The 22,859-nt window shown below is 43.5% G+C and overlaps 2 protein-coding genes across 6 annotated transcripts in view; one reads left to right on the top strand and one right to left on the bottom strand.

Annotated features, from left to right (window-relative positions):
- Window positions 1–597: 597 nt before the first annotated feature.
- On the bottom strand, window positions 598–5,820 carry DBI (diazepam binding inhibitor, acyl-CoA binding protein). 2 transcript variants are annotated; one of them, XM_047772117.1, is made up of 4 exons: window positions 5,675–5,820; window positions 4,513–4,630; window positions 2,216–2,278; window positions 598–882 (listed from the first exon to the last, which is right to left on the bottom strand). In XM_047772117.1, exons 1-4 carry the CDS (start codon window positions 5,681–5,683, stop codon window positions 809–811), a joined length of 264 nt encoding a protein of 87 aa, XP_047628073.1. In that variant the 5' UTR covers window positions 5,684–5,820; the 3' UTR covers window positions 598–808. The 2 variants fall into 2 exon arrangements, with proteins under 2 accessions (XP_047628073.1, XP_047628074.1); XM_047772118.1 differs by lacking the exon at window positions 5,675–5,820 and adding an exon at window positions 5,423–5,618.
- Window positions 5,821–5,902: 82 nt separating this feature from the next.
- The window catches only part of C3H2orf76 (chromosome 3 C2orf76 homolog), a 66,324-nt gene continuing 49,367 nt past the window's right edge, over window positions 5,903–22,859 (top strand). The window contains exons 1-2 of one of the 4 annotated variants that reach the window (XM_047772115.1): window positions 5,903–5,948; window positions 7,605–7,656. In XM_047772115.1, the coding sequence (XP_047628071.1) occupies window positions 7,621–7,656 (36 nt within the window). In that variant the 5' untranslated portion in view covers window positions 5,903–5,948; window positions 7,605–7,620. The other 3 variants (XM_047772114.1, XM_047772110.1, XM_047772112.1) reach the window with 3 other exon arrangements.

Here is a 22,859-nt window from a genome sequence, read left to right as displayed (position 1 = left end):
CCGAGGGGAGTAAGTGGCAAAGACTGTCTGATAGCTGTCTCTTCTTTCTTACTATTCAACCACCTCCATCTTCCAGTCAAGCTCCAGCTTTTCTCTTCTGCAGCCTTAAACCCTTGCCCTTCCTAGGTCCTGAATGCCCTACTCCTTGCTGTGCCCTTGCTTCCCCCACTTGGTTGTGCCTGTGGGGGGACTCGGGGAATGCTCCCTGCAGATGCATATTTCACCCTCACTGGGGCTTCTACCCTTGCTCGTTTGCTTTGCAACCATGGACTGGCTAGACCTCAAACATATACTAACCCTGCCTTCCTCAGAGCATGAGGCCAGCAGTATTCCCAACAGAGTTGGAAAGACCTGTAGACTGATGTTTCAGCCTGCCTGATCGGTGTGGCTGGAGTTGGGGGAAGGAGGTGGGAAAGGCCACTTTTATGATCCTTTCCCCCTCATGAGAGGTGAGTACATGCCAGGACTGTCCCACCCTCCAGCAGAGTACAGAGGAGTGTGAAAAATGCAAGCTCAAACACTTCCAGGTGAAATCTTCAGAAAAAGTGAAGCGAGAATGGAATACAATAAAATTCAAGAACCCAGGTTACCAAAGACTTAAAGTAACAAATGTACTTTTAATTGATCTATGATTAAAAACTACTCGGCGAGGGTTAGTAGCCATTTCAGCCCCTAATCTGCTGGCGTTACATCCTGGGCTGTCTTGAGCAACTGGCTTAACTATTTATTTATTAACTTCATCCACAGTATTAGAAAAACAAGGCATTATGTCAGGTGAACTGCAAAGCTGGCAGGCAAATCCAGTCCCTTATATTCCATATTTTTTCTTTAGTTCTTCTACTTTGTTGATATACGCTTTCATGGCATCTTCCTTGGAAGTCCCTATGAGGCATCAAGAAGATTATTTGTCAGAGAGGCAGCATGGCAGAAAGGCAGCAGAGTTTAAAGCCCCAGGTTAATGTTCTGAGGCTCATGAAGGGGGCAGATCTACTACCTATACCTCACAGCCCTGGCCAGGATTTGACTTAAAGTCCTTGAGGAGCCTGGCCCACAGGGAATGTCCCATAAAGCACTGAGCCCATAAGGTGTGTGCAGCTGTCCTGAGGCCTATCACTGGCCTGCTGGCCATCTGAGTCCCCCACTTCATGTCAGGCCTAACATGGGGAGCTGCAGTGACTACTGGTCCCATGATTAACTTCAATCTAGTAAGTATTTCTCCGTTGGGCTCTTATCTCTCAGAGCTGTTAAACTAAGGAAAAAACAGCCAGACACCCTCTTCTCCCCAGAGAGAAGCTATGAGAAAAGCTCTAAGAACTGTGAGCATAAGCAGCTGGCTCTTGGAGGGGAATACAGAGGACACCGGCAACCCCCCACCTCCATAGACAGTGATGCCCAGTTTCCTGAATTCTACAGTGAAGGAGAGATACTGGGAATTAGAGTGTGTTCTGGAGCAACGGCAAGTACATGGGGCCTGAGAATGGTATGGAAATGCTGGATGAGAATGGCCAGACAGACATTTCTGTTCCATTCATTTGCAAATCTTAGGAGTGTATTTATTGTTTTCTGGCCCCTTTTGAATTTGAGGGTTTCTCATTTTCAGGAAGACAGAGGGCTTATTCAGAAATGAGCTAGCTAGGACACAAAAGCTGGCAGGCACTTTAGTGCCAACTTTTAGGTCTTGCTGCTACAGGCAGCACGTGATTAAGTCGGAGCTGAGCTACTCCTTGGCTGCTGTTGCTTAGCATATAATAGCTCCATTCACCCAGCTAAGCAGCCTTGCCATGCATTAGCTCACTCCTTTTTTTCCTGTGCCTTTCTGGCTAGAGGGAACTGGGGAGGGCTGCCTGGGCTACGGGGTCATTGCCTGGACCTATGGGGAAAGAGGAAGGTGTGGACAGGAAACCACCCCTTATTCTGAATGCATATAAAGCCCAAGCCAACTCTATCACCTCCCAGTCTTGTCAGTGGCCTAGTTCCCAGCCTCTACTCTCTCCAGATAATACCATGACTCAGAGATGGTGATTTTGGAAAAGGCATAAATGGTATTAGGAGAAAAAAAAATGAGGTGGCCCAGTTTTTTTCATTTGGGCCCAGGTCACACTAGGTTCCCCAGCATATGCCTCATCCACTGTGTCCTCTCTCTTCACCCCCTCCACCCCCTAATGGAGAGTATTTTATTGCTGGGCTTCCCAAATGAGGGAAAAAGATTAATTACCTTTCAGCCCATTCCAGGCATCCCACTTGGCCTTGCCTTTGAGGTCCAAAATTCCAGGCCGTTCTTAAACAAGGAAAGGAAAGATATTAGACTTGCTGCAAGTTTTAATGGACAACTTTATCAATTTTCTTGCCATGAAAACCATCTTTCATTACATCTATTCCTTCTGGGCTCTGCTATGGAGTTAAATAGGTCTAGTATGTCAGGTACTGCCTTCAGAAACCCACAAGTACAGAAACCCAAACTTAAAATATAGAGAAAAGAAAGAGGAGGGAAACTTCTCAATTACTCAAGAGTCTTTGTCTTATAAATTAAATAACTCCATAATTTCTCCTTTTAAAAATATTGTACTTTTTTTTTCTTTTTTCTTTTTCTCCACGGCATATGGAGGTTCCCAGGCTAGGGGTTGAATTGGAGCTGTAGCTGCTGGCCTACACCACAGTCACAGCAACAAGGGATCTGAGCTGCTTCTTCGACCCACACCACAGCTCACGGCCACGCTGGCTCCTTCACCCCCCTGAGTGAAGCCAAGGATCAAACTGGAATCCTCATGGATAGTAGTTGGATTAATTTCTGCTATGCCACAATGGGAACTCTTTTAAATTTTTTTTTTTTTTTTAAAACAAGTACTAAATCCATTTACCTGGCTTAAAATTCAAACACCACAGGGGAAATACTATAAAGTTTCTTCTCACTCTTCCCAATTTCTTTCCCGCATGATTGTTATTGTTTTCTAGATAACCTTTTCTGTGAACTATTTGTTCATATCCTTGCCTCTTTTTGTCACCAAATTGTCAGTGTATTTCTTGTTGATTTGTGAGAGTTGTTTTCCTGAGGACAAGCTTTCTTTAAGTAATACCATGGTTTTATATGTAGAGACCTGCTATCAGTTGCACTTGGGAAACACACCACTTCCTTGCAGACCTAGTTCACTACTGTGCTGAGAAGAAAGCCAAGGGGAGCAACTGCAGTCCCCATAGCCTGGACCACTGTGTCTGGGAAACATCAAGTCTCCCCCCAGGTGCTTGCAGAGATGCTTCCCAGGGATATGTGAGCAAAACTGCACCTACAGAATCATCACTGGAATCCCAGAGAAGCACATTCCAACAGTCCTTTCATGCTGATGGAAAGCTTGTTCATTTGCACTGTGCAACTCAGGGGCCATGTAGCTTTATGACTGGGGACTGAACTTTTGATTTTATTTTAACTATTTTCAGTTTATATTTAGATAGCTGCATACTGTTTTAGACAGCACAGCCCTAGAGTGAGCTGATCAGGAAGAGACAGATTCTCAAGCCAGTTTAACCTATACTTATGTGACAGCAGAGAAGAGGCCAGTCTTGTGAAAATCATGTTTGTGAGCAAAGTGTCTCAGTCACTCTGCCCCCCCACCACTTCATCTCTCCTGCCTCCTTGGGAAGATGCAGAGTTTTATAAACCCAGGGTAAAACTCACCTTCACAAGACCTTTCTCACCTAAGGCCCCACTGTGATCTTTGATTTGGCTCTGCTCAGGATCCTTAGCAGCCAGCCCACCTGCTCTATCTTCCACCCCAAGTGAAGAAGAATTAGGAGCTCTGCTCACTCTCCTGAACAGGGTGGGAGTGACCTCCTTCTATGCTACTATGGCCACCACCTCTGTGTCCTTACATAGACTGCACTGTGCTGCTGTGTTGAAAATCACACAGGCAGCAGCAGTTTTAGGGACTTAGGGGCAGAATGAAGGCAGAAAAGAAATTTTACAGACCATGGTGGTCCAAACCAAGGCCTCAAAAACCAGTACCAAGATCTCTTGATAGGGAACAAGTAGTCACCTGGAACCACTGTCAGCAAAAATGCTTCTGATGTGTCCCAGGAAGCCAGCTGCTTCTCTGTTTCCAGGTTTGGCATGGCTGCCTGGCACTCTGATTCTGATCCTGCCTGTCTGGGGTGGACGTGGTACGGTTCAACAAAACTGCCACTGAGCTGAGAACTTGGAGCAAGTTTCTTCCAAGCCTGGGTTTTTGCTTCACCAGGTAGATGGGAATACCTGGTGATAACCAGTAAAGTCCTTCCCAAAGTACGATTTGAATTCTGCTATCTGAACTACCCAGAAACCAAGATCACTGCAGGATCTGTGAACCCCATCCAGGGTCTGTGGGAAACCCTTCCCAGCTAAAACCTCAGGGGCTGCCTGAAGAGTAGGGCCTTGGGTGGGTTTGAGAGTGAAGTTCCCACAGATTAAAGAGTTTCAGCACCAACCAAAGCTGCTGAACCTGCCTTGATGAGTAGGGGCCCTACAACCTCATCTCAGCATACCTGTATTTATGTCACCCACGGTTGCTTGTTTGTAGTGGCTGTAGATGAACAGCATCTCATCATCTGCTGGTTTGGTCTTAAGGTTCTTAACTTCCTCAGCAGCTTTCTCAAACTCCGCCTAAATCAAGAGAGAGGTCAGGTCTGAATAGAGCTCAGTAATGGGGATAAAGGAGTTGGAAAGGCAGCATTCCTCCTGCAGCGCAGCTGAGGAAAAGCAGTCTTTCCTTATCTCCTCAACAGGGCAGCTAGAGGTTCAGCAAAAACCAGGAGGGAAAGCACATCAGTTCACTCAATTGAAGGACAACTAAGTACTGGGCTCTCTCACTGTACCAGGTATCAGGTGCTGGAAACAAAGATGAAGTGGGCAGGCTAAGGACGTCTGCAGTGGGCATATGCTTCACAGAAAAAGCAGAGTGGCCAACTAGTTGCCTGCCCACCACCGGGGCAGACCGGGGGATCTCACGATAGCCCTGACTTGAGGACTCCGTGTTTGAAACAGCTGAGAAAGGAAATGGGCTTGAGCGCGCGCGGTGTCTGAGGCCCGAGCCCGATGGCTCCCTCCCCCTGGGCCCAGGGCATCCAGCGCCGACCTCTGTCCCAGTGCCCGGACTGGAGAGTGGGGAGAGAAGCCAACGGTCGCCCACACTGCTAGGTCCCAGAAAAACATCCGCAGTTAAAGGAGAGCAAGGCCTCTAGGTCACCCTTTCTTAGGCCGCGACCCGCCCCTTGCCTATCGCTAGACACTCGGCCCCTAATTGCCCTGACCTCCAGGCTCTCAACCATAGCCCCCTAGCTGCCTTATTCCTGACATGTCCTTCCGCATGGGGCACTCGGTTCCCTTACTCTTCAATCCACGTAACCCACTAGATCCCATCTATTTAGGACCCTCGTCTCAGATCTCAGTTCCTACTTTACTGCGAAGTCCTTCTCTTGGGCAACTTTCCAGCAGTTGTGGGCTGAGTAGCGCTGTTGGGAGTCCAAAACTCTTTTAAGTTCCATTTTCAGGGCTTGGTCCAAAGAGTCAGGGCTGGGCAAGGAAGGGTCCATGAAGAAGGGCAGAGCGCGGAAGGGAAAAACCTTGAGAGGTTATATCTGCGGAATGATCCCTCTTAAGCCTCCCGCCCCGCGGCAGCTTTGCAGCCAGGCCGGGCACGCGTTATACCTGAGACATGCCGGCAGGGCTGCAAGGATTCCAGGCAGCTCGCGGAGGCGGTGAGGAGCCGGAAGCAGGCAGCACAGGACTCCCCCTGCAGCGCCTTTAGAAGCTCAGCCGCAGGCCTTCCCCACTGCGCTCGGGTGAGCGAGAGGTAGCCAATCAGGAGACAGCTCTACTCTGGGGGCGTGCCCAGTCTCGGAGCGCCGCTAGCCTCGCCAGAACCCTGGAGTTTTCTCGCGCACGCGCAGCAGGGAGGAGCCTAAGGGGACGCTGGGAGCAGGTGGGAACCGCGGAAGTAGGGTGCATGGGGTAATGAGGGCCAGTTGTATAGAGCGGGCTTTCGGTCTTTGGCCATTGTGGGGAGTGGTCCGCAAAGCAGAGAGCGGAAGCCGAATAGCTGAGGCTTTTAAATTTGTTTCATTAAGTCTTGTGCCCGTTGTGAAGAGGCCGGAAGTTGCGCTGCTCGACTAGCAACCTCTCAGGATTGGGGTGGGCAACTGGGCCCCTCCCCTCTCTGGGGACCGGAGGAAACCCTGTGGGGACCGTCCCTGGAGAATCGCGCGAGAAGTGGCAAGCTGGACTGGTACCCATAAAGGTGAAGCCGAGGCCTCTTCCTCTTGGGCTTTTGGCATGTTCTGTGACGTGCTGGTAGCCGTAATTTGCGGTCCCCTTTTGTGTGCAGTAATGCATTTGATGTATTAAAGTCAGGGCCACTATCTTACTTGTCTTGACTTGGCCTAAAATAGGTGCTTAGCAAATATCTGTTAAGTAAATATTTCCTTCATTTTCAAGTGCTTGTTGAACTTTTGTCTGGTAACATTCCTGTTCTAGACCTTGGGGATTCAGCAGTGAATAAAACAGATAAAATCCCCGCATTCCTAGACCTTACACTGGCGATAATGTTAATAAAATCAGTTAAATAGACGGGATAGAAAGTTGAAAGTTTGCAGTTTTACATGGTGTGGGGTGTGGAGGATTAAGGGACAGTAACATTTGAGAAAGCCCTTCTAGGATAGGGAGCATTCCAGGCAGAAAATTAGTGTAAAGGTGTGAGCAGGGAGTGAAGGTAAGATAGGAGATGAGGGTGGAGAGTTAATCATGTGGCAGGCTGGCTAGATGGTGCAGAACGTGGCCTTTATAGGCCTTTGGTTATTTATTCTGAGTGAAATGAGAAGTTGGAGGCTTTTGAATAGAAGACGAGGAGACTGAAGTGGGCAGCTGTGCAAATTTATGGAGATTGGTGTTCTTCATGAGAGAAAGGAGCAGCACAGGTGATGGGAAAGTTTGAGGGTAATGCCTAAGAGACTAAAGGGAGAACTTTCTGGCAAGTTACAAAGGAGCTGGGTGAAAGGAAATTGATTTTCATTCTTTGGAGATCTTAAAAAAAAAAAAATCATTCCTCTTCAATTCCCAATTTGTGACAAGAGGAGTGAACTACAGGTCCCCCATGTCTCCCACCGTTAATTTACAGCAGTAGGTTTACACTAGGGAAAGGCCAGGTGGAAGCTTTCAGATGTTACTTTCTAATAACTTAATGGAGGCCAGGCTTTATAAAATGAGAAAAAGCAGAGATGCAATAGCAGGGAACACATCTAGAGTCTTTAGTCTATGAATAATTTTGAGAAAAAGTAAAAAACCAAAAATCTTGGAATTAACTTTGGTGAAATTACCTTTGAATTGGAAGAGATGTGGGTTTCTTCCAAAATGACAATTAAGAACTTTTTTTGCTCTGAGGCCCAGATGAAGCTGGGATTCGCTTTTGGTTGGTCATTTGGCACTTACAGCTTCCTTGATGGAAATTCACATTATTGCCTGTGTGGGTTAGATTTGCAGTCAGATGTATCTTGCAGTAAGTATGTTTTAACAGGAGGTTATTGTATTTGACACATTTGAAAAGGTTAGGTACCTCTGATAATTTTCTTTATATTTCTCTAAGGTTGGTCGGTGTGATTATGTTTGGACTGAAGTTAGTTATTGCAGAAAGCAAGGTTAGTGTTTTAAATTAACTTGGCAGTCTGCAGTGTAAATGGAGTTGATTTGTTGGTTGCTTCTTTGGAATATACTCCTGTTTCCTTAAAAAAAAAAAATTTCCGCAGGTGATTTTTGTGCCCAGCATAGTCTACAGAAGTTGCTTAAAGTGACAGAAGTGTGGGAGCTCCTGGCACAGCAGAAATGAATCCAACAAGTATCCATGAAGATGCGGGTTTGATCCCTGACCCTGCTCGGTGGGTTGGGGATCTTGCATTGCCATGAGCTGTGGTTTAGGTCACAGACATGGCTTGGATCCGCATTGCTGTGGCTGTGGTGTAGGCTGGCAGCTGTAGCTGACCAACCAAAAGTGAATCCTGGCTTCATCTGGGTATCAGAGCAAGAAAAGTTCTGAGTTGTTATTTCAGAAGAAACCCACATCTCTTCCAATTCAACCCCTAGCCTGGGAACTTCCATATGCTATGGGTGTGGCCCTAAAAAGCAAAAGCAAAAGCAAAAAAAAAAAAAAGTGACAAATAGGGAATTAGTAAGGATAGGCAGTATGGATGCCAGGAAGCAGGGTGCTATGTAGTCTTGACAAAGAGGAGAAGGAAGAGTGTTTTTCATTTAGAGGGCCCACTCTAGGCCAAATTTCAAAATAACTGAAGGCATACTTTTTGTTTTTCTGCTTCCTTCACTCCTCAGTGACCCATTTTCAGTAACCCCCACTGCCTTTTGCCCTGCATTACCACTTCTACTGGAGGGAATTGGAATGCCACTTAGTTTTTAACATAAAAAGAGGTAACAAGTCAGCAGCTGGAATTTACTTTTTAAAAGTAAATTTTAGAGTATATTTACAGTCAATAAATTGATGCATTTTTTTTTTGTTTTTTTTTTTTTTGTTTTTTTAGGGGCACATCTGAGGCATATGGAAGTTCCGAAGCTAAGGGTCAAATCAGAGCTACAGCTGTCAGCCTACACCACAGCTCATGGCAACGCTGGATCCTTAACCCACTGAGTGGGGCCAGAGATTGTATGGATTTTTATTTTGACAATACCGGAAAGAAAGTTGCTCTTCATATCCTTAGCTCTTTTTATATCCTTATTAGCAACTACCACACTTTGTAATTATTTTTGTAACTTTATTTACAATTACTTTTATTTTAATTTACTGTTCTTCTGTCTGGGCCCCCTTCCCTCCATAAGCCAGGGAAGCTAGGGATCACTGTGTATCAGTCAGCTCTCTATCTCCAACTGCCTGGCACTTCTTAGGCACTTAACAGATGGTGGGTGGATGAACACAGGGCTTTTCTCTCTATGAAACATATTCTTTCTGATTAGCCATGAACCTCGAAACCAACCGGTTCTAATAAACCGTTTGTTAGAACTGTACGTGAAACTCTGGTGCAAGGAACATGTAATCTCTTTGTACCATTTCCAGCCTTGGAAACAGAACAGCTGCAATGTTAGGGGAAGATGGGGAACCTGATGAGCTACCTTGTCAGCCTAATTGATCCTCCCAGTTAGCAGAGAGGCCATTGTCATTATTGCAGCTTGTGCTCACCTTCTTGGGTTGCCAGTTTTTCCACTTGCTGGGACTCAGTGTAAAACCAGTGGGACAGATTAACAGGTGAAAGTGGTTCTTGCCCAGTGGGTGTGAGTAGTAGTTTAATATTAGGTTTCTTGTTGTAAACTAAACCTCTAATTTCTAAGAGTAACCTAATCATTAAAACGTGAAAATCATTAAAAAGCTTTGCAGTAAAACCTTACCAGAGGGCAAGTAAGGGTTAGATTGTTCACAAATGATGTATCATACATTCATTTGCTATTTATTCTTCGGTTTCTTAGAATGTGACTCCTGAGGCATGTCTCCAGCAAAGCTGGGAGGAGACCAGAGTATTTTAAAGGAAAGGAGGTGTTACTGAACCCAACTGGGTCAGCAAAGCCAGTCTGCTAACATCAGGTTGTAGAGCAAAGTACAATATTTACTGCAGGCCACCAAGCAAGTGATTGGGAGATAGACCTCCGATCCACTCCAGCTTGGTCTTTGAGTTAGGATTTTTTTAAAAGGAGAACAACAAAGAGACTGGGATTAATCATTGTCTTGTGACATTTATTAATGGTAGTTTCTAGTTTCAGAAGTCAGGACTTCTCTGGTTTAAGATACTCTGGCCAGATGGTCCATGCCTTGGGGTTTTGTTAGCTCATCTTGTCCTGGAGAAACAATCTGAGTTTCTAAGTTAATGGTGATGTCAATAATGGCAATTTTAGTACATTAAAGATGTTATCCACAACAGCCGTTGTAGTCATCTGACTCCGGTTGATAAGTGCTCAGCACAGGATTGAGGTCAGAGGGGCCAGAAGAATCCAATTTTAGATAAAGAGATTAATCATACATACACTCAGTAAGGAAACCTGGTTTTAGGAGGGATTTGATTTCCATTGCACTTGGGAAATGTTTCTGGGATTGGAATGGTGGAGAGCTGGGTAGAGTTAGGGGCCTTTGTTTTGTGAAGGCTGAAAGAAGTAAGAGCTGAGCGGGTAGAGTAAGAATGTAGCATAGCTTTTCTTTCTTTCTTTTTCCTCTTCTGTCTCATATTTTTCTATGACTTAACTGGTGAGAAGAGGCCTGGCAGCTGTAGGTCTTAACCACCCCTTCTCCTTGGCCATTCTTTTCTTTCTTTGGGTGTTTGTATTCAGAGAAATTGCAGTAAGTTGAGTGAGAGAAGCGTGAGTGAGTATGTGTGTCTTTGTGTGTTTGTGGGAGACACGTGTGTGTATGATTCTCAATTTTCCCCTGCTCTACTTTTGCCTAGCCAGCATGTTGGGAGCGGTGATTTGGGTTGAGTTGGGACTGGAGGGAGACCAGAGCTGGGGTGGGGGTGGGGCTAGATGGGAGGGAGGGAAGTGTCTTGCATTGGTTGGGAAGAAGGAAGAAAGGAAGGGGAAACTTTCTTTCGAGTTACTTGGTCATACACTGGTCAGGTGCTACCTGTATTCTGTTTAGAAATACTTAAGATTATGAGCAGGAAAAAGAAGCACCTTATGAAGCTATCTTTTTTTTCAGGTATTCAGTTTTTTTTTTTTTTTTTAATTGAAGTATAGTTGATTTACAATGTTCTGTTAATTTCTGCTGTACTGATTGTTTATATATATATGTATAATGTATATATGTATTCTTTCTTATATTCTTTTCCATTATGGTTTATCACAGTTTCCTCTGCTGTACAGTAGGACCCTGCTGTTTATCCGTTCTATATAGAATAGTTTGCATCTGCTAACCCCAAACTCCCACTCCATCCCTCCTCTATCCCCTTCCCCTTTGGCAACCACAAGTCTGTTCTCAGTGTGAGTCTGTTTGTTTTTTAGATAAGTTCGTTTGTGTTATATTTTAGATTCCGCATATAAGGGTGTCATGTGGTATTTGTCTTTCCCTGTCAGACTTATTTCCCTTAATCTAATTATTTCTGGGTTCATCCATTTTGTTGCAAATGGCTTTATCTCATTCATTTTTATGGCTCAGCCACCAAATATTCCATTGCATATATGTACCACATCTTTATGAAGATATCTTGAGCTCAGTACTGTAGTTCTCATTCAGCTTTGTTAGAAGTATAAACTCTCTTCTAAATCTACATTGTCTTCCACAGCTTTGCCTATTTCCCTAACTCCTAATTGTATATGGCAAGCACTTGGTAAATGCTTTGGAAGTAGGTTTCAAAGAGATTAATTTTCTAGTGAGCTCTTCTGTTGTCTGTCAACTACAAAAAATTAGAAATATTAAAATCTGATGACAAATGATTTGGCTAAGATAATTAAATATAAAAAAATTTTGAGATGATACCATTTAAAAAGATACTTCTTATTTTGAAATAATTGTAGATTTATGTGCTGTTAGTTGTTAAATAACACGGAGATCCTCTTTTACCCATATTATCCCAGTGATGGCATCTTGCACAAACAGTACATTGACATGTTTAAGATACAGAACATCTCTGTCATCAAGGATCCCTTATACTATCCTGTGATAGCTACAGCCATTTCCCTCCTCTACCTACCTCTCCTTCTTAGCTCCATGTAACCAGGTAGTTCTCTATTTCTATAATTTTGTCATTTCAAGAATGCTAAATGAGTGAAATCGTGTGGTTTATGACCTTTTGGAATTGGCTTTTTTATTCAGCATAGTTCTCTGGTGATTCATCCAGATTGTTGTGTGTGTACCAGTGGTTCCTTTTTATTGCCCAGAAGTAGTCCATCACATGGATGAACTAGTTTGTATAACTATTCACCTATTGAAGGACATCTGTACTCTTTCCATTTTTTGATTGTTACCAATAGGGCTGCTGCTGGTCACTTATGTACATATTTTTCTGTGAACATGTTTCCATTTTTCTGGAATAAATGCTTGGCTGTTCCATGTTTGATTTTGTAAGAAATTGCCGTTGTGACTATACCGTCTTACATTTCTACCAATAGTGAATGAGAGATCCAGTTTCTTCACATCCTCGACAGCATTTGGTGTTACCACTATTTTTCCTTTTAGACATCTGATAGATATGTAGTGGTATCTCATTTTGGTTTAAATTTGCATTTCCTAATGACTGATGATGTCAAACATCTTTTCCTATGTTTATTTGTGCCATCTGTATGTTTCTTATATGAAATTTCTATCTTTTGCACATTTTTTAAGAGGATTTTTTTTAATGTTGCACTTGAGAGTTCTTAATATATTCTAGGTACTTGTCCGTTGTTGGTTTTGTGGTTCGCAAATATTATCTCCCCATTTTTAGTTGTTTTTCATCATCTTAATAGTTTTTCACAGAGCATAAATTTTTGATTTTGGTGAAATCCAATTGATCAATTTTTTTCTTTTATGCATTACACTTTTGGTGTCAAGTCAAATCTTTGCCTAACTCTAGATCCTAAAGAATTTCTTCTACTTTTTTTGGTGAAAATTGTGTAGTTTTGCATTTTAAAATAAACATAATCAATTTTGAGTTAATTTTTAAGGTGTAAAATTTAGGTTGAGGTTCTCCCCCCTCCACCCCAATCCCTTGGATGTCTGCTCCAGCACCATTTGTTGAAAATATATCTTTTTTTTTATTGAACTGCTTTTGCATCTTTGTTAGTAATCTTTGGGGAATATTTATGTGATTGTTTTCTGGATTCTCTTTGCTGTTGACCTGTGCATCTGTTTTTCCACCAATACCACACAGCCCTGATTATTATAGCTGTAAAATAAGTCTTTTCTTTTTTCTCTTTTGTCTTTTGTCTTTTGAGGGCTGTACTCTTGGCATATGGAGGTTCCCAAGCTGCAGCTGTCAGCCTACACCACAGCCACAGCAGTGCAGGATCCGAGCTGCGTCTGTGACCTACACCACAGCTCACGGCAATGCCAGATCCTTAGTCCACTGAGTGAAATCAGGGATCGAACCCACAACCTCATGGTTTCTAGTCAGATTTGTTTCTGCTGTGCCATGATGGGAACTCCTGTATAATAACTCTTGAATGAAATTGGGTAAACTGATTCTTCCTACTTTGTTCTTTTTTCTTTTCTTTTCTTTTTCTTTTTTCTTTTTTTGTTGTTTGTTTTTTTAGGGCCGAAACTGTGGCATATGGAAGTTCCCAGGCTAGGGGTTGAATCAGAACTACAGCTGCTGGCCTATGCCACAGCACCTCAGGATTCCAGCTGCATCTGTGACCAACACCACAGCTCACAGCAACCCTGGATCCTTAACCCACTGAGTAAGGCCATGGATCAAACCCATATCCTCGTGGACACTAGTCAGATTTGCTACCACTGAGCCTTCCAACTTTGTTCTTCTTTTTCAAAAGTGTGTTAGCTATTCTAGTTCCTTTTCCATTCCATATACATTTTAGAATAATCTTGTCTGTCCACAAAAAATCTTGCCTATCAATTTGGGGGAGAATTGATATTTTTATTATATTAAGTTTTCCAATCTATGAACCCAGCGTGTTTCTCAATTTATTTTGATCTTTGAGTTCTTTCATTAGCGGTTTGTAGTTTTTAGCATACAAGTCCTGTGCATGTTTTGGTAGATTTATACTTAAACATTTAATTATGTTTGATTGATAATGGTATTGTATTTTAATTGTGTCCGTGTATTCATTACTAATATGTAGAAGTACAATTGATTTTTGTATATCTTTCTTGTATCCTGTGACTTTGCTGAATTCACTTATTCTATGTTTTGTTTTGTTTCGTTTTTGTAGGTTCCTATTCCTTGGGGTTTTCTGTGTAGATGCTCATGTCATTTGTAAATAGGGACAGTCTTATTTCTGATCTATGTGCCTTTTGTTTCCTTTTCTTACTTTATTGTACTAACTAGAACTTCTAGCACAATGTTAGATAAGAGTGATGAGAGTGGATATCTTTGCCATATTCCTTGATTTTAAGGGGAAGGCATTCAGTCTTTTAAGTGTAATGTCATATAGCATTTAATTAGGGCTATTTTCAGTGAGACTCCAAGCAGCAGGTGTAGGCTAACCTGTAGTACTTACCTCAGCCATGCCCCCAGGGTCTTGAACAAATCCTGGAAACCACCCAAGGGCCTTAGAACATCAGGGGCTTTCTCTTTAAGATTCTCTGTTGACCTTCCCACTTGGTCTGAGACATCAATCCAGGTGTAGCAGCTTGTAATAGCCTTGGCACAGACTCCACTGTGGACTCGAGGAGGAAATCTGGAGTTTTGTCATCCACAATGACCCTGGCCAGCAAGTTGACCATTGACCTGCAGGGTAAGGTAGTGTTATCACTTTAGCTAAAGTTGGGACAGATTTCATACCACCTTTCCTAACTGGATCACTCATTGTGGGGAAACTTCCCATAGGGTACACTTAAGATAGTTAACTTTCTCAGAAGCTTTCCTGAGTAGCCGAGAGCAGTTTTGGAGAGATTACCACCTTTGATCTAGTCATTGGTCATCTGAGAGCTTGCTCATCTTGTTTTCTGAAATACCTGCAGGTCAAGGTGCAAATATCTGTTTTGGGGAGGAAGGCAAGTAAATACTTGCTCACATACACACACTCACAGGCCAGGCGTTGCATGTGGTAGCTTTGGAAAGAAATTTCTCCCTTCATTCCTTCCTTCCTCTTTTCTTTTTCTTTCCTTTTTTAAAAATTAAATTTTTTATTTTTTATTTTTGGCTACCCCTGTGTCATATAAAAGTTCCCGGGCCAGGGATTTAACCACACGGTTCGGAGGGCACAGGTCGTCAGGGTCTTCGAATGTGACCTGTTTTTCACTTGGGTTCACATTATTGCATTTAGACCTTGGTTTGGAGGGGCTGCCTGAGGGCAGGCTGTCCAGTCTGTCTTGTTTGTCTAGGCTACCTGCTGAGAGTCCTCTGTGACATGGCATGCTGAGCCGTGGGTGTGGGGAGGAGAGGTCTAGAAGTGTTGACAGGTGTTTTGTAAGAGAGGCACAGGAGCTAGTAGATGTTTTTGATAGATTTGATGGTAATGGTGATTACATTGCAGTCAGAGCCATCTGTTGGGGTGGAAAATTCAGGAGTCAGTTAAAATTTAATGTGTTTATACTGACTTAGGGGAACCTTAAGAGTGTTTTGATTCTTGAGAGCTCTGGGGAAGTTCTGAAAGATAAAAAGATTGTTGGAGTTCCTGTCGTGGCGCAGTGGAAATGAATCCAACTAGTATCCATGGGGACTCAGTTCGATCCCTGGCTTTGCTCAGTGGGTTAAGGATCTGGTGTTGCTCTGAGCTGTGGTGTGGGTCACAGACACAGCTCGGAATCTGGTGTTGCTGTGGCTGTGGTGTAGGCTGGCAGCTGTAGCTCCAGTTCGACCCCTAGCCTGGGAACTTCCATATGCTGCAGGTGCGGCCCTAAAAATAAAAAAAATAAAAAAAAGATGAAAGATTGTTAATAAATGATCCTTCCCACCCCTGTCTCCTGGGAAGAAGTTGTTCTCTCCCTAGATGGTTTATTTGCCTCCCTCCACCTCCACAAAAATCTGTGTGTCCCATTCCAGTAGCTATATAACGTCACCTTTTTATTTTATTGTTTTTTTGGTCTTTTTGTCTTTTTAGGGCCTCACCCGCGGCATGTGGAGGTCCATGGGCTAGGGGTCCAATTTGGAGCTGCAGACGCCAGCCTACCCCACAGCAACGCTGGATCAAAGCCATGTCTGTGACCTACATCACAGCTCAAGGCAACACCAGATCCTTAACCTGCTGAGCAAGGCCAGGGATTGAACCTCTGTCCTCATGGATGCTAGTCAGGTTCGCTAACCACTGAGCCACAGTGGGAACTCTCTATAACTTCATGTTTTTACTAATCGATTCCTGTTCCCTGAAGAGAGTTTTTATAAAACTTAAGTCCCATTATGTCCCCCTCTCTGGCCTGCCGTGTATTCCAGTGATACAGTCTAGGACATTGTCAGTCCAACAAGAGAATCTACGTGGCTGAACGAGAATTATGTATAAATACCTTAAGCCCCCTTTTGGCCACCTTGCCATATGGAGGATGTACCAATCAGGCTCGCTGAGGGTTCCTGTAGGAGAAAGAAAGAAGTGTTATGCACGGGAACGGTCTGGATGGAATTCTAGGATTTCACATTGGTCTGTATAACTGTCCCTCTCCCCGCTTCCTCTGTGTCCTGGTTATTACCCAGGAAAAAGCAGAGAGAGGATGATCCCTTTCTGAGGTTACCATGTTCAGGGAACAGACTGCCATTCTTAGTTGTGTGTTATAGGAGGAAATGAGGGAGGTAAAGTAAGAGTTCTTTTTGAGTTGATTTTTTAGGAGGCCCTTTCAGTTCTTAACAATATTAGATGGCTGTGGATGATAGGGAGGTGGCAGGTCTGCTGTGTTGGGAAGGAAGAAATTTTCCTCTACTCTTCTTGGTTCTTCTAGATGGTCTAGGAATTAACCTGAGACAGATGAACAGGAGAAAACTGAAAGTCTAACGTGTGTACATGGGTGAGATCCAGAAAGACTGAGTAACTTGCCAAAATGTCTGAAACCCTCACCTTAAATACATCTCCAGCTAAAGACAAAAGAGGATATTGGGGGTTGTGGTTTAGGACTTTAGAGGAAGGAAGACAATTCATATGGAGGTGGATAAGCAAATGTTTGGCAAATAAACATTTGCTGGGCTGGGCAGAGACAGTGGAATACCGAGTGGACTCTGATCTTCAGACCCTGGTCCTCCATCACATCCCACCCATGTCTTTTGCATTTATCTCCGGTGATAGCTCTATTCCTGGAACAGGCCCACTATCTAAATTTTTTTAATCAATTAGGAGGAAGGTCAAAGTTTCTTCTTGAATCTTGGGCCTTAATTGTTTTCAGCTGGAAATAATCCACATGCACGTCAGAGACATTTTGGGGTGGCAAGTTTTGCCCTGCTACAATAAATACCTTGTTCCTTAGCATTTGTGATAAAAGATGTTCTATTGCCAGATTGCACATAGTATGGAAAAACCAAGCACATGGCACAGATTTATTTCAGGGGTCACAGTGGTATGACTGGGGTCAGCTGGTTGGAAAGATAAACACTAACCTGAAAAAATGTCATCAGGGCTGTGGAGTCCTGGGAGGAGATCGAGGGTCATATGCAGTCAGTTCGCTGGAAACAGGAGGGGACAATGTGATGTGGCTTCCCTCACAGCAGGACTTAAGGGTCAGCTTCTGACCAGAGTCATAAGTCAGCCTGTTATGGTGGCTCTGCATCAGAAGCTGTGTCCTTTGCTGTGCATGATAATGGATGGTCAGGCAGCAATGGTGGCAACCTGGGCAGTGCAGGCTCCATCATCAGTTGGGTCCAGGTGGGCTTGTTGGAGAACAGGTCCTTTTGTAGGCATCCAAATGAGTCACTCAGGTGCCTCAGTCAACAGCTGTGAATTGTTTCTACCATTCACAACCCTAAGAGAAGTGTCTTTAATTTGCTCCTTTGTGGTTTTCCAAGAGGCAGATCAAACAGCTAGACCTTTGACAACAGCTAAGAGTAAGTATTTTTAAGACTCATCTATGGGAATATTATAGCTAGAGCTGTGGGAACAGCCTTGACTCCTTCCACTGATCGGAGTGACTGTGTCCATTTTCACTTCTTCACAGCTGGAGCTGAGGCTGAACAGCCACTAGGCCAGTGGATACTGCTAGGTTGGAGCTTAGCCAAACCATTTGTGAACTAGGTCCAGGCATTTAGCGGAATCTTGGTGAATAGAGGATCCTGTCGAGTCAGTGGCTTTGCTCTTGGAGTGGAGAGGAAAGTTTTCCCCAGAGGGAAAGCTGCCACTTTTCTACATCAAGCTGACATGCTTATAGGACCTGACTTGCTGAGTTGTTAAATATATCATTTCCATTTGACAAGTGAACCTGTTTGATTCTTCCCACCTTATTAGTCATCAAGCTGGAGTTGACTCACACCTAAATGGGAATATTAGGTTAAAGAATCAGAAGCTGTGTCAGGGAGGTGAGGAGTCCAAGACCAAAAGGGGCACCTCTGGGTGGAAGCTGTCTGCCTTTGCTAAAGGCTCCAGTTGGCAAAATCATTGGCTACAGAGAATGATATCTCTAAGGCTTATTAGGGTTGTGGGCCCCAAAAGTAGAGACATGCTGAAGCTTGCTGGCCACTTTTGATGCAGCCAGTTGGTTTAGGTACCGCTTAAGATGCTGTCTCGTTAACTTAAAAGAGCAAGTAAAATGTCCAAGTGAAGACTGAGTCAATGAGGGTTCAATTGGAGAAGCAGCAGAACCAGTAGGGACAAGATGCAGAACACACACACACTCCTCACATGTACACACACCCCTCACATACACACACCACACATGGAATTGGTTTACTCCATGGCTGGCTAAGCTGGTGGAAAATCCAGAGGACGGGAGTTTGCATTGTGGCTCAGCAGTAATGAACCCCACTAGTATCCATGACGATTTGGGTTTGTCCTTGCAAGCCTTGCTCAGTGGGTTAAGGATCCGGCATTGCCCTGAACTGTGGTGTAGGTCTCGGACATGGCTTTGATCTGATGTTGCTGTGGCTGTGGTATGTAGGCCTGCAGTTGCAGCTCCCATTCGACCCCTAGCCTGGGAACTTTCACATGCTGCACATGTGGCCTTAAAGAGCCTAAATAAATAAATAAAAATAAAAAGCCCCTCAGAGTCCAGCAGTAAGGAAGGGCCCATGAGGGGCAGGCTGGACCGCATAGACATCAGCTGTGGCAGCAGTCAGGAGAGAGGGTCCAGGGGAAGGTGGAGGAAGTGCAGACCCCACTGTGGTTTGGAGTTTCTGGGCTCAGGGATGCCTCACTCCTCCTAATGGTCTCCTAACTAATCAAGTCAGTCTCACCCAGGAAAATCTCCCTTTTGATTAGTTTAAGACCAGCTGATTATGGATTTTAATTACATCTGCAAAATGGTCACTGCCCCCTTCTTCCTCTCTCAGGAGAAAAAATTCCCTTGTGGCCCAGAGTAACCAGAAGCATGCCAGAAATGGCATTCTGGGACTCATCCCTCAGCTCGGCTATGCTAACATGTCAAAGAGCCATCTCAGGCACACACTGTCTCCAGTATCCAAAGAGTTCATCAAGGGGCTCAGCTTCCTTTTTGGTGACTGGAGGCTGGGGGAAGAAGCTGTTGTACCTTGATGGCCAGAGCTGTGATAACAGTATAGTCAGGATCATTGAGACTCAGGTTTCTGACTTGCCAACCAACAGAATATCTTTTATATATTGTAAACTGAACATCAGTGGGTAGGGCAGTTGTATGCTGTCCTAACCCACCTACTGATGACAAATGGCAGGGGGGATTTCTCCAATTAGCGTTTCTCTACCTGTAGCCCTTCCTGATGGGGGAGAATCCCCCCTAGCACTATGGACAGAGAAGTGTGAGGATATATACACATCATCGGTACAATCAGATATAGAAACAGTACTTTCAATTGGCCTGAAGGACCCCGTCTACTATGTCATGTTAGTTTCCCTTTCCCACTATGAATGCCATCCAAACCCCGCTGGCTAGAATCTCAGTACCTCCTCCTGCACAGGCCAGGTAGGACAGTGACTTGGGTGCCTGAATACACAGAACCATAAAAGTTTGAGTCCCTCCTTTCCCTCAAGTTTCCCAGTATACATGAGGCTTTCGGTCTCACTTGGGGACAGAGAGACCTCAGAGGAACCCAGTCAACCTCCTAAAAGCAATGTCAGGCTAGAGGGCAAGGGGAGGGGTCAGGGGTCAGAGGAGGGAGGAGCTCTGTGTCAGTAAGCAAGGCACACATATTTTTAGTTTCAAATGGCCCAGTGGCACTTCATAACTCAATGAACTTGAGTCTCCCAAAAGCTCTAGAACCTCATTGCTGACGTAATTTATCTCTGGGGATTCTATTGAATAGCTCCAGCCACACTTCCTCTTATGTGGGGCCACAGGGCTTATGCCTTATCACCATGATAGCATTCCTTTTTCCTCCCACCCCAAGGAGAGTGAGCAACAACCCAAGAACCCTGTGGCAGTTTGTTGTAATCCTCCCTTTGGTTGCTTATCCTCTGAAAGTTAATTAACCCTTACTCCCCCACACCCACCACTTGGACAAGAACATTTGCTGCTGGATCCCAGGAAATCTTATATGCCCTAAATACATGAGACATTTGTCTTTTCTGTTCCAGAAAGCCATGTTTCCGCTAGCAGCCCATCCTTGTCACCAACTGTCAAGAACTGTAAAGAATCTTGAGATTTTATCCTACTTGGAATATGACAAGTCAGCTTGTCACAGTTTGCTGGAAACTGGTAGAAGGCATGAGACTCCTGGGTTAGAGACAAAGGATTGTATTACAGCACAGCCAACAGCATGAGTTCCCTGTTTTATGTCATTTCCTTTTGCCCCATAAATCCACACCTGTAGAATCTTGTGTTTAGGTAATCCAGTTATTATAAAGGGCTGCAAACAAATCTGCCCTCTACTCTGGAGGGAGATAGTATCTGTCTTTCTAGACTGTTTGCTATGTACACATCTTAAAGAGATATTTGAGAGCTAGAACAAGTTAGCGCCACTGCTCACAGGATGTACAGAAGCTTGAGAGAGCCATGAAGAGTTGTCTCCCACACATGCTGTTCAAGGATTAACATTCTCACTGCTGATTGTGTATCAAGAAAAGTAGAATTTACATTCAGTGTATCTTATTTAAAACAAGAAGGAAATGAGTTCCCGTCATGGCTCAGTAGTTAACGAACCTGACTAGTATCCATGAAGACGTGGGTATGATCCCTGGCTTCCCTCAGTGGGTTAAGGATCTGGCGTTGCTATGAACTGTCGTGTAGGTCGCAGATGCGGCCTGGATCTGGCGTTGCTGTGGCTGTGATGCAGGCCAGTGGCTGCAGCTCCGATTTGACTCCTAGCATGGGAACTTCCATAGGCCCTGGGTGTGGCCTAAAAAAAAATAATAATAATAAAAAATAAAACAAGAAGGAAAGTGTGTGAGATACTCTTTCCAAACAGTTAAGTCTCAAACTCTTTGAAAAACTCAACTGTCCAGAATACTTAGTTCTCTGAGAGTGTTACCTGCCTTGAGCAGAGAAAACAAATTATGATTTTGTGTACTTGCCCCACATTGAAGATCACAAAAGTGGGTCTGTGGTGTTGATTTGTCAGTGGGTGGAGTTCTCAGGGTGAACAGCTATTAAGGGTTTATTTATTAGAATTGTCTGCGACTCTTCCTCAAGAGAGGCCATCTGCTAATGTCATTTTGCAATGAAGCAGTTACAGCATACAGAAGCATTTGTTTAGTCTTCTAATTTAGCTAATATTTATTTTGCACTCCCTGTGCTATCTTAAACACCTGAGGTATGAGACTTTATTTTTTTAATCTATCTAAAAAATGGTTGAGGAGTTCCCACTGTGGCACCACAGGATCGGTGGCATCTTGGGGTCACTGGTATGCAGGTTCGATCCCCACCTGGCACAGTGGGTTCAGAATCCAGTGTTGCCACAGCTGCAGCTTAGGTTGCAGCTATGGCTTGGATCTGGCCAGGGAACTCCATATGCACAGGGTGGCCAAAAAAGAAAAAAGGATTGAAGTCAAAGACTATAAAATCTTTCATAAGTTAATACATTGAAAATATCTTCCTCAAAAGTTTTATGTCAGTGAAAGATGAATAAACTGATTTTTCTAAAATAGTACTACTTTGATTTGAATTATATAACTAAACATTTAGAAGAAAAAGTCCAAGAGGTTTTCAAATGTTTATTTGATCCTCACATGGTCCTACTCTATAAATATATACTTAGGTTCATATTCTAGAAATATGCTTTTGAAAAAATTAACACCAAATTCCTGTTAACTTTTTTTTCTTTCTTTTCTTCTTTCTTTCCTTTCTTTCTTTCTTTTTTTTTTGGTCTTTTTAGGGTCACATCCGCAGCATATGGAATTTCCCAGGCTAAGGGTTGAATCAGAGCTCCAGCTGTTGGCCTACACCACAGCCACAGCAACTTGGGATCCAAGCCTAGTCTGTGACATATACCACAGTTCACGGCAACGCCAGATCCTTAACCCACTAAGCAAGGCCAGGGATCAAACCCGCATCCCTTTTTTTTTTTTTTTTTAATTGTGCTTTTGAAGTAGGCCAGCATATATTAAAGTGGAATTAACATTTAGGCATAGTCTTAAATGAGACTTGATTATAATTTGTCATTCTTATGAACTTTTGAAATTTTCTATAAAGTTATAAATTTGCCAAGGTTATGCTCTCTTTCAAAGGTGAACAGTTCTCATTCACCTACTTAGCTATATGCTTGGTGCTCAGTATTTTTAAGAAGAATAGTAAAAAGAATGTAGGTTCCCCCCGCCCCCGGCACCACAACTTTGGGGGATAAAATGACATAGTTGGATGATATTTAGTAGTACACATGTTTTTTTACTCCAGAATCATTAAGTGAGAATCATTTGCATATTGAGTAATTTTCATTTTAGCAGAATCCTTTTTCCCATTTTTATACCTGATTATGCCATATAAAGGAAGACAAAATGGTATTTCTTATCTTCTTTTTATTGATTTGTTTCAAAAAGAAGGTTAATGGACTCTTTGCCCTGTAACCTTAGTTCCTAAATCTAGAGGAAAATTAAGCATTTAATGTGAGTAATATACATACATATTTTTTTGTATGTGGTTAGAACATTAGTTTTTTGAAAGTGGTACCTTTTTTTCTAATGGGTAAGATAAGGTTTAAAGCAAACTTAAATATATGACAGTTTT

This window comes from Phacochoerus africanus, chromosome 3, assembly GCF_016906955.1.
Source record: "Phacochoerus africanus isolate WHEZ1 chromosome 3, ROS_Pafr_v1, whole genome shotgun sequence".
In the NCBI taxonomy this organism is placed as follows: Eukaryota; Metazoa; Chordata; class Mammalia; order Artiodactyla; family Suidae; genus Phacochoerus; species Phacochoerus africanus.
Note: the sequence above shows the minus strand (reverse complement) of the source record. Positions and strands in the feature narration are given on the sequence as shown.

What these genes read in the sequence shown, in the direction of transcription:
- DBI (XM_047772117.1), bottom strand. An exon ending in CGTGGGTGACATAAATACAG is followed by an intron (nt 2,279 to 4,512) that starts GTATGCTGAGAT and finishes TCCTTGTTTAAG; the next exon opens with AACGGCCTGGAATTTTGGAC. An exon ending in TGCCTGGAATGGGCTGAAAG is followed by an intron (nt 883 to 2,215) that starts GTAATTAATCTT and finishes GATGCCTCATAG; the next exon opens with GGACTTCCAAGGAAGATGCC.